General features: G+C 42.6%; 1 protein-coding gene across 1 annotated transcript; it reads right to left on the bottom strand.

Annotated features, from left to right (window-relative positions):
• Window positions 1–1,553: 1,553 nt before the first annotated feature.
• Window positions 1,554–10,919, bottom strand: LOC145394346 (gamma-butyrobetaine dioxygenase-like). Its single transcript, XM_080268222.1, has 9 exons — window positions 10,714–10,919; window positions 8,847–9,342; window positions 7,007–7,203; window positions 6,425–6,562; window positions 5,815–6,008; window positions 5,076–5,181; window positions 3,723–3,937; window positions 2,958–3,118; window positions 1,554–1,823 (listed from the first exon to the last, which is right to left on the bottom strand). The coding sequence occupies exons 1-9, from the start codon at window positions 10,765–10,767 to the stop codon at window positions 1,663–1,665; spliced, it is 1,722 nt and encodes a 573-aa protein (XP_080124348.1). The 5' UTR covers window positions 10,768–10,919; the 3' UTR covers window positions 1,554–1,662.
• Between the last annotated feature and the right edge of the window lie 379 nt (window positions 10,920–11,298).

Below are 11,298 nucleotides of genomic sequence, written 5' to 3'. Positions count from 1 at the left end.
GTAATAGTAGTAGCAGCATCAGTAGTAGTAGTAGTAGAGCGAGGTGATCCTAGTAGTAGTAGTATATAGTAGAGAGAGAGAGAGAGAAATTGATGCACACAGTACCCAGAATGGTGCGTTCGTCCAGAGGTTAAATGTAAATATTCGTACCCAAGAAGGTGCATGCGACGTGATGGCCGTGTACGGGGGAGTAACGGGTTGACTGAGGTGTGACCAGGAAGGGTAGAGGTAGATTTGAGACATGTGGGAGAAGAGTGATGATGGTAGGGCAAAAAAAAGTGCAATATTGGCCAGCCAGTAATAATGATAATAATAATAATAATAATAATAATAATAATAATAATAGGTGGCATAGTATGGACGAAGCAGTGAATATAATAATGATAATAGTCTAGTATGGGTCAGGCACTGAAAATAGTAATAACAATAATAATATTATTAACAAGAACAGCAACAAACTATAATAATAATAATAATAATAATAATATAACAGACCAACCAGCATACTATGGTTATTTTCCTGTGTTATTGTTCTGCATTAATAAGGAAAATAAAAAAATAATTAGTACACCTCGATTTAACATCTTTATTGCTTAGATTAAATGGCGGTTTCTTTGTAACAATAAATATAACAATTACTATGCTATGGTATGCACAGTAATCGTAGTATATACCCGTACAGTATTTTACTGTGAGGTAATGCTGTAATGAGTAGTAGTATAAGTGCAGTAGTAGTAATAGTGGTAGTAGTAGTAGTAGCAGCAGCAGCATTAGTAGTAGTAGTAGAGAAAGGTGAAGAAATTTAGAACTATTGCACATGTACATTGGTGGTGGTGGTAGTAGTAGTAGTAGTAGTTGTTAGTAGTACTAGTAGTAGCAGTAAAAAAAAGACATCTAGTACCATTGCACTGGTACGGTGGTAGTGGTAGTAGTAGTAGTCTTGAATACGGTAGTCAGTGGTAGATGTAACAGTGGTAGTAGTTAGTATGGCCAGTAGTAATAGTAACGAGGTATTCAGTGGGTAAATACAGTACCTAGATTTAGTACTGGTTATAAGTGTCAGTAATGAATAACAGCACAGACTCCTAAATAAAACTCCTCGTCTAATACTTACACCTAATACCCAAATATAAGGCAGTGAACCATATATCTAATTATAAGACTGAGGGGTATTTTTCCTTATACTCCCTGCAGTCCTTTCACCTCAACTTGGCCCAGATTTTCCCCCGTTTTGTGGCTTATTTTACATAGCTCAGTGACAGGCAGGTGTTGTGGCTTTCCTTCTGTGGCACTTCTTCGTGACTAACATCATATTCCATTGTTACAGTTCAAGATGGACGGATGGCAATTTTTGGCCAAGTTAAGGTGAAAGGAGTGTAGCACCTCTGTATTACTATTTATTTTTATTTTTGTAACCTGAATATTCTCGGATGCTGCTTATGGAAGCTTTCTCCATATGTAGATTAATGGACATTGAAAAATAATTCTCTCTATTGTGTGTGTGTGTGTGTGTGTGTGTGTGTGTGTGTGTGTGTGTATCTGTGTCAGTATGTGTGTGTGTGTGTGTGTATCTGTGTCAGTATGTGTCTGTCTGTATCTATCTACACTCCTTTCATCTCGTCTCATCTTATTATCCCTCTTCTCTTCCATTCCCTCTCCCTGTCACTCAATATGCACCCCCAGTTTCTCCTGCAGCACCCTACGTTTAGACAGTGCCACATCCCAGTCCAAGTAGACCTGATCCATGTACCTCTCCCCCAGGGTCCCGTTGTAGGCGGTTCGGCCGTGGAGGAGGCGGGTGTTGTCCATTACCAGCATCTCACCTGGGGATAAACAAAACCACGTGGACCCATCAGCTGACTCAGGTATGTAAACAAAAGCACGTGGACCCATCAGCTGACTTATATATAAACAAAAGCACGTGGACCCATCAGCTGACTCATGTGTAAACAAAGCCATGTGGACCCATCAGCTAACTCAGGTATGTAAACAAAAGCACGTGGACCCATCAGCTGACTCTTGTCTAAACAAAAGCACGTGGGCCCATCAGCTGACTCAGGTATGTAAACAGAACCACGTGGTAGGGGATATTGAGTGAGAAGAACAGAGTCACGTGGGAGGTGATGCTAGACTTAGGTTAAGTAAACAAAGTCACGTGGAGTTGGCCCTAGGGATAAACAAAGCCACGTGCACCCATCAGCTGACTCAGGCATGTAAAGAAAAAAAAAAAAAAAACACGTGCGAGGGGAAACTGAGTGATATAAAGTCACGTGGACGGGGATGCTAAGTTAGAAGTGGCGGAGGCCTTGAGGATAAACAAAACCACGTGGAGCCATCATCTGATTCATGTGTGTAAACAGATCCACGTGAGAGGAAATAAACAATGGTACGGGAAGGGGGCTGCAGGGATGAATGAAAGCACGTGGAGGGATCAGCTGAGTCAGGTAAATAAGCCAAGCCATGTGGAAAGATCAGCTGAGTGGGAAGGCAGGCATAGTGAGATAAATATAAACAAAGCCACGTGGAGGTGATCAGCTGAGTGAGTCGTACATACATAGTAATCCATTCTAGTATCATTATTTTTATACATAATTTACAAATATAGGTATACCTCTACAAAAACACAGCTACTACATACTGGTAATATATACATTAGTGCGTCCATTCCTACGAAAGGGTTCATTTAAGTAGTTTACTTTGTTAAAAGTTTGGATTTATCTCGAAATGAATCGTTCATTATTGGCTGGCGCAAAATAACGTGTCTTGTGGGGAAAAAAAAAAATTGAGAGAGAGAGAGAGAATGTACTGTGTGCGTATGTTTTTTTCTTTTTATCCTTCAGCACCCCTTTCAGTCCTCCCTTATCCGTGTGTGTGTGTGTGTGTGTGTGTGTGTGTGTGTGTGTGTGTGTGTGTGTGTGTGTGTGTGTGTGTGTGTGTGTTACCCCTTCACCACTCACCGCTGTTCAACTTCCGCCTAATAGCGTGGTGGTGCATGGTGTCGTGGAAGAGTCTTAGTGCGGAGTACCAGGGCGTGACTTTCTCTGGGGGCACGTCGAAGTAGGAGTGGCGGAGTTGGGAGAAGTTCAGACGCACTACTTTTCTGCTCACTGGGTCCTCTCTGGTGGGGGCGGGGAGGTGGATTAGGCTGGATTAGGTTAGGTTAGATCAGGAGAAGTGCTAAGTAAGAGGGAACGTCTAGCAAGGAGACTCACCTTTCCTCTCACTAGGTTCTCTCTGGCTGGGTTTGGTTAGAAGTGTTACGAGAAACCAGTGTGAGTTTTTGTTTGGTCAGGGTAGGTGTTGGTAGTGAGAATGGTAGGCTAGGTGATGTAATGGGAGAGGTATGACATGTTTGGTTAGCTCTGTGGTTGTGAATGGTATGGTGCTTTAGACGGAGTGGTAAGTGGTAGGTAAAGTGCAGATTTGACCTGTTACTTGACAATGGTGTTACTCTGTGTTACTTTCCATGTTACGTTACAGTATGCCCTGCTCTTGTAAGCTTTTGTAACCCAGCCAACCTTGCTGCAGCTTTCCTAACCTACTCTAGTGACCCCATCCCACTCCAACCCAACCTAATCCAATCCAGCCCAACCCAAGCCAACCCAACTCATCCCATCCCATCCCATCTCAACCCAGCCCAACCCCATCCCACCACACCACACCACACCATCCCAACCCAACTCAACCCAACCCAGTCCATCCCATCTCATCCCTCTACTCACACAATTATAGCCGTGTCGAAGAGCTTATAAAACTCCGTGGTCTCCTGCTCCACCATAGCCTTGCCCTTGTTGAAGAAATAGACGGGGGTGGAGGACAGGAGGCGGTACTGCTCGGGGTGGTGGTCACGGAGATACTGAGCCACGAAATAGCCGTCTGCCAGGTCGTTCTCGCCTCCCTCGCCCTCGAATTGGGTGATGCAGTGGAGGAAGATGATCTGGTGGGGTGGAAAGGGGTGGTGAGTTAGAGAGAGAGAGAGAGTGGAGGAAGATGATCTGGTGTGGTGGAAAGGGGTGGTGAGTTAGAGAGAGAGAGAGAGTGGAGGAAGATGATCTGGTGGGGTGGAAAGGGGTGCTAAGTTAGAGAGAGAGAGAGAGAGAGAGTGGAGGAAGATGATCTGGTGGGGTGGAAAGGGGTGCTAAGTTAGAGAGAGAGAGAGAGTGGAGGAAGATGATCTGGTGTGGTGGAAAGGGGTGGTGAGTTAGAGAGAGAGAGAGAGAGTGGAGGAAGATGATCTGGTGGGGTGGAAAGGGGTGGTGAGTTAGAGAGAGAGTGGAGGATGATGATCTGGTGGGGTGGAAAGGGGTGGTGAGTTAGAGAGAGAGAGAGAGAGAGAGAGTGGAGGAAGATGATCTGGTGGGGTGGAAAGGGGTGGTGAGTTAGAGAGAGAGAGAGAGAGAGAGATTTATCTTATACTGACATCGACAGCGAAACAATATGCATGATTGTACGCGAAAATAATAATAATAATAACAACAATAATAATATAACAAACACGATGAGGATAATGATTGATGAAATAGATTACAGTGGCAATGATTATGATAAAGACAGAGACTATGATGATAATGATGGTGATTTGATGATGATGAAAAGGATGACAACGATGATGATAATGACGAAAGATGAAGATGATGGTAATGACAAAAGATGAAGATGATGTCAACAATGATGATGATAACAGTAATAAAAATAAAGCTGATAATGACAACAGTGGTGGTGATGACGGTGACAACAGTGGTAACGAAGATGATGACAAGTGATGACGATGACGACGAGGATAATGATGATGATGATGAAGACGACAATAATGATGATGACGACGACAATAATGATGATGATAAAGACAATAATGATGATGATAAAGACAATAATGATGATGATGAAGACAATAATAATGATGCTAATGAAGACGACAATAATGATGATGATGATGACGATAATGATAATGATGACGACAACGATAATGATGATGACGACGACAATAATGATGATGAAGACAATAATAATGATGATGAAGACGTCAATTACTGTGATGACGACGATAATGATGACGCTAATGATGACGTACTGACCCCAGGCACGTAATTGAAGTAGGGCAGGTCATTATGCATGCCCAGCTTGTTATCGGTGTAGGCGAGACTGTTGGCACTAGGCTTGTTCCGGATGGGGTAGTGAATCCTGGAAATAAACACAGAAATTACTTATATTTCAGTTACTTATCCCTTTATCAGTAACCAATTTATTCACCAGTTATTTATCAGTAATATAACACTAAGAAATTATTTATCAGTAACCAATTTATTCATCAGTTATTTATCAGTAATATAACACTAAGAAATTATTTATCAGTAACCAAATTATTCATCAGTTATTTATCAGTAATATAACACTAAGAAATTATTTATCAGTAACCAAATTATTCATCAGTTATTTATCAGTAATATAACACTAAGAAATTATTTATCAGTAAGCAAGTTATTCAATCCGTAACCTATTTATCAGTAATATATCTCACTCGTAACTCCGATTTATTCATCAGTAACCAATTTATCAGTCATATAACATTATAACTTATCAGTAACCTATTATTTCTCAGTAACCAATGTATCAGTAATATAACACTATAACTGTTATTTATCACTAACCAATTTATTCATCAGTAACCAATTTATCAGTAATATAACTCACTCGCAACTCCAGTTTATCGGCAGTATAACTCAACTCGCAACTCCAATTTATTTATCAGTAACCAATTTATCAAACTCCAATTATGTATCAGGAACCAATTTATTTATCAGCCATCCCTCTCACCCGTAATGCGTCTGCTTGGGGAATCCGATTTTGTTGACGATCCCAAACGCGGCCTTGGGTTCCCTGGGTGCGCCCGTCACGAGTACCACCCCGACCTTCTCCAGCGCCACCAGGAAGTCCAGCAGTCCCTCGTCCGTGGCCGTGATGGAGGCGAAGGTGTGGCGGGAGATGTCCAGGTGGTGTGCCCAAAGGTCCTGTGTGTGGGGGAGGTTGGGTTGGGTTAGGTTAGCTGGGTTTGGGGTACGCTTAATGTAGTTAGAGTACACCGGTTTAACACATTTCGGGTTAGAGAAGGATGAATTTGGTTAGGTTACACAAATTGACAAAACTCTAAAACTATTTATACTGTAAGTTGGGTGAGAATTTGTTAAGTCTAGTTGTAGATCTGATGTGGTTTGGCTGAGTTAGGCGGGTGATAATGGATGAGGTTGAGCTGGGCTGATTTAGGCTGTTGAATCAGACTGGGTGGAATAATAACGAAAATTTTAAACAGATGAGGAAGCCAGGGGAGGGGAGCAACACAGAGAGCCGAGGGGAGAGGAGGGGAGGGGAGGGAAGGGAAGGGAGGGAACCAACAAAGTGTGAGGAAGGGGAAAGGGGGGACACTGACCTTCTTGAGTGACAACATAGAACGCTTCATCTTCCTTGATCTCTCCGTAAAGCCGTGGGCCCTTAGCCAATCCGCCTCGTAGTGACTCTGATGCCCACTCTTCCACTTCACCTCCACACTTCCCCCTCCATCACACACCTGGGGAAGATAGATAGATAGATAAGGGGAAGGGGGAAGTAAGAGGAGAGGGAGAGTGAAGGGTGGGAAGGGGGAGGGGGAGTGAGTGAAAGTGGGTTGACAGAGGGAGAGAAAGAGAGGAAGAATGAGAGTTGAGTGAGTGAAATAAGAAAAGAAAGATGGGGGAGATTGAGAGGGAGAGATGCAGAAGGGGAGGGAGAGAAAACGTGGGGGGAAAGAATCAGGGATAAAACGGATTGAAAAAGAAGAGATTGATATGGATATGGGTGGGTGTTTGAGAGAGGGAGAGAGTTAGCCAAATATGACGATCATTTACCGTAGAATTAAGAGAAAAAAAAGTCTTGGAATGGATTAGTCTTAGGGTCGTGCTTTCTGGTATAATAATAATAATAATGATGATGATACGGGATGATGATGATGATGTACCTGCACCCACACCCGTACCTGGACCTGCACCGGCGCGTCGTGTAGGTCCCAGTCCTCTAGGGTAAGGAGGCGCGTCAGGGACTGGGTGTCGTAGCAAGAAGGGCAGGGGCAGTTCTCCCGGAGCCAGGGGTAGGGGTAGCGCCAGGCCTCCCCCCCATCACCCCCCACCCACCCTATCTCCAGCGACCCCTCCTTGGCAGACGCGGCTTTGATCGCTGTGGAAGAAAGAAATTGAGTGACATCGTTATAGAAAAAGGTGAGTGACATCGCTATAGAAGGAAATTGAGTGACATCGCTATAGAAAAAGGAAATTGAGTGACATCGCTATAGAAGAAGGTGAGTGACATCGCTATAGAAAAAGGTGAGTGACATCGCTATAGAAAAAGGAAATTGAGTGACATCGCTATAGAAAAAGGTGAGTGACATCGCTATAGAAGGAAATTGAGTGACATCGCTATTGAAGAAGGAAATTGAGTGACCGGTGTAGAAAAAGGTGAGTGACATCGCTATAGAAAAAGGTGAGTGACATCGCTATAGAAGGAAATTGAGTGACATCGCTATAGAAAAAGGTGAGTGACATCGCTATAGAAAAAGGTGAGTGACATCGCTATAGAAAAAGGAAATTGAGTGACATCGCTATAGAAAAAGGTGAGTGACATCGCTATAGAAAAAGGAAATTGAGTGACATCGCTATAGAAAAAGGTGAGTGACATCGCTATAGAAAAAGGTGAGTGACATCGCTATAGAAGGAAATTGAGTGACATCGCTACTGAAGAAGGAAATTGAGTGACATCGCTATAGAAAAAGGTGAGTGACATCGCTATAGAAAAAGGAAATTGGGTTACATAGACCTGTGTTAGAATATACCGGTATGTAATAATTGAGTTAAATACGGCTGTTAGGAAATATCTATTGAGTTAACTAGGGCTGTTTGAATATGAACTGGGCTCTGTTTAAAAATGTAATAGTTGAACTGTGTTAGTAAAGTTACAGGAGCTTTGTTAGAAAATATATATTACTTGACATACATACAGCTGTGTTTTAGAAAGTGTGTAATAATTGACTTACACTGGACTTAGAAAATATGCGATACCAAAGGAAATATGCAATACCAAAGGAGGAAGAATTCAAACTCTACCAGATGCTAAACTTTCCAGCGAAATTTCAACAAAGGGAAAAACTCCGAACAAAACAAGGTAAAAACACCGATCCGACCATCTCAAAATACCTGGATGCACTTAATAGGACAGGTGACCAAGGTTGTTTACATGAAAGACCGATATGCTGGAGAGAGAAAGAGTTGCGCAGAACTACCCAGTATGAGCTAGTGAGATTTTACAGTACAGTATGTGCCAACTCACGGCCATCCATTACATAACAGTACATACTGATTACATGACCCGTAACCTTGACGTACACATGTGCTACACCCCGTTACTGTGCTAATTGGGTATAGGGTGCTGTCTGTCGCATGCTTTCTCTGTCATGCTTTTTTCGTTGACTGTTTGAGAGGAGGGGTATTCATTCATATCCATGCGTTCTCTCTCTTTCTCTCTCTCACACACACACACACACACACACACTACACACGAAGCAAATATCTCTTCTCGACTGCGCTCATTAAGACTAAGAGCCGTATAACGAAAACTAAGGATGCAAAGGTAGGGAGACGCCCCCAGTGTTTGATCCTGGTACTTTCAGAGTCATTGACCTCTCTGTAAAATGGGATGCAGGTTAATTACACCTTGTAATTTACAGGTGTTTCATAAATGACCATAAGTTATTAGGGCTTACACCTTTACACCTTCAGTCTTAATGATACGGCCAACAGTGATAAGAGGTGATAGTGATTGCCAACCAGGAGTGCACGGAGTGGAAGTGTGTAGAGCCATCTGTCGGTGTGCCGGGGAAGTGTGCGTGACATTCTGGTGGTGATGGGTGGAACATACAGGTAAAGACCTCTCGCAGTCTGCAGAGGATGTGTGGAGAGCCCTGTGTTGATGAGAAGGATGTGGAGTTCTGTGCTGGTGGACGAGAGTGATCTGTAGGCTCCTGTGGTGGTGCGTTGATGTGTGCAGCGCCCTCTTTTGCGCAGGGGAGAAAGTCTGTAAAGCCCTCCTGTGGTCTAGAGTCCTGTGGTGGTCGAGGGAGAAAGTTTTTTTGGCACCCTGGTGGTACGCTGGGGGTGTTGCCAGCGCTCTCCGTTGTTCATGGCAGGTGTGTCGAACCCCCTGATGGTGGTGTGGAGAAGCACATAGAGTCCTGTGATGTTGAATTGCACGGTGGGGATGGAGTGAGTGGGCTGGATTCTTGCCTTCTTCACATGAGGCTGCTGCAAACCCATGGGACCTGGTCTGTTGGATGGATATGAAGATGTTATCATTATCCTGTGGTTCATTTATCTTTTATCCTACAAGTAGATAACAGAATTTAACAGCCAGTGTACAGAAATACGTATATGACTCAGTGTGTCTGGAAATGTTGACTCAAATATCAGGGTAATGCCAGTGTTAATTAATATATGGTTTTTGATATAATGCAGTATTTCAGCGCTTTCCGTCTTGTGTTTTATAATGTAAAGAACGACAGTAAAGTTATGGTCAGCAGGTCCACTTAACATTGTCTTTAAGTGTGGTCAGAACTTGATGAGACCAGCTTAATATGTCTTGAAATCCACGTTTACTCATTCCTAATCCCTGAGACCAACTTAATGTCTTGAAATCCACGTTTACTCATTCCTAATCCCTGAGACCAACTTAATACGTCTTGAAATCCACGTTTACTCATTCCTAATCCCTGAGACCAGCTTAATACGTCTTGAAATCCATGTTTACTCATTCCTAATCCCTGAGACCAACTTAATATGTCTTGAAATCCACGTTTACTCATTCCTAATCCCTGAGACCAACTTAATATGTCTTGAAATCCACGTTTACTCATTCCTAATCCCTGAGACCAACTTAATATGTCTTGAAATCCACGTTTACTCATTCCTAATCCCTGAGACCAACTTAATATGTCTTGAAATCCACGTTTACTCATTCCTAATCCCTGAGATCAGCTTAATATGTCTTGAAATCCACGTTTACTCATTCCTAATCCCTGAGACCAACTTAATATGTCTTGAAATCCACGTTTACTCATTCCTAATCTTTGAGACCAACTTAATATGTCTTGAAATCCACGTTTACTCATTCCTAATCCCTGAGGTGCATAGGATTTCTTTTTTTTTCCTTTCTTTCTTTTTCTTTTACCAGGGACTCAGCATCGATATTTTTACCGTATGGTGACGCAGTGCAGACAACAGATGAAATTGACCTCCAAACATGTTATCCTAGAGGTGTTATCATTTCACAGGGAGAGAGATAAGGCTCAGTCCCCGCAAGTGAGATATTAAGTAAATTTGACGTAACATTGTACAGTCGCGGGAAATACCTTTGTTGCGATTTTGGATCCGAATATGGGAAGTTACTGCTACTAGATTGTTTTTTTTTTTCGTTTTGTTATTATTGAGTATGAATTTTGATATTTTGTGTATGAGAGAGAGAGAGAGAGAGAGAGAGAGTACTGTTTTAAGGTTCTGTATTTATTGTATGTACCGTGTGTGTGTGTGTGTGTGTGTGTAAGAGAGAGAGTACTGTTCAAGGTTCTGTATCTATTGTACGTATCGTGTGTGTGTGTGTGTGTGTGTGTGTGTGTGTGTGTGTGTGTGTGTATAGACTTACCTTAGCACACACTCTGGTGGTCGAGGCTAGGCGGTGTAGCAGGCGGTAACTCATGGTGCCTTGATAAATTTCACTCACTCACTTTCACCCACCCACTCACTCACTTTCACTCACTCACACACACGCTGACTCTCTCACACTTCCTTCCACAGTCAGTCACTTAGAGTTACTCTCATTCACTCGCACACTCAGTCACATTTACTTACACTCACTCACTCACCGTCGCACCCAGTCTTACTCACCGTCGCACCCAGTCTCTCTCTCTCTGTCATTCAACACTATCATGCACTCACTAACTCATTCACTCAACGCCGCACACAAGCAGCACAGGATCAACTGAAAGAAAAATAGATAATTACAAACTTTTCCATAGATAGATAGATAGATAGATAAATAGATAGATAGATATGTCAATTCTACAACTTACAGATCTGTCCAAAGTTCAGTAAAATCGTGTTGTGGCATCGAGAAATATTTTTAAGAATCGTATCGTCGGATTGAAGGGGTTGGGAAGATCTGATTTTATCCCTTCTTGTTCACCTATATGGTACACTTGGCATGATGCTCAGTATGATGCTAGTCACG

This window comes from Coenobita brevimanus, chromosome 27, assembly GCF_032717465.1.
Source record: "Coenobita brevimanus isolate Jiangsu-jjx chromosome 27, ASM3271746v2, whole genome shotgun sequence".
NCBI lineage: Eukaryota > Metazoa > Arthropoda > Malacostraca > Decapoda > Coenobitidae > Coenobita > Coenobita brevimanus.
Note: the sequence above shows the minus strand (reverse complement) of the source record. Positions and strands in the feature narration are given on the sequence as shown.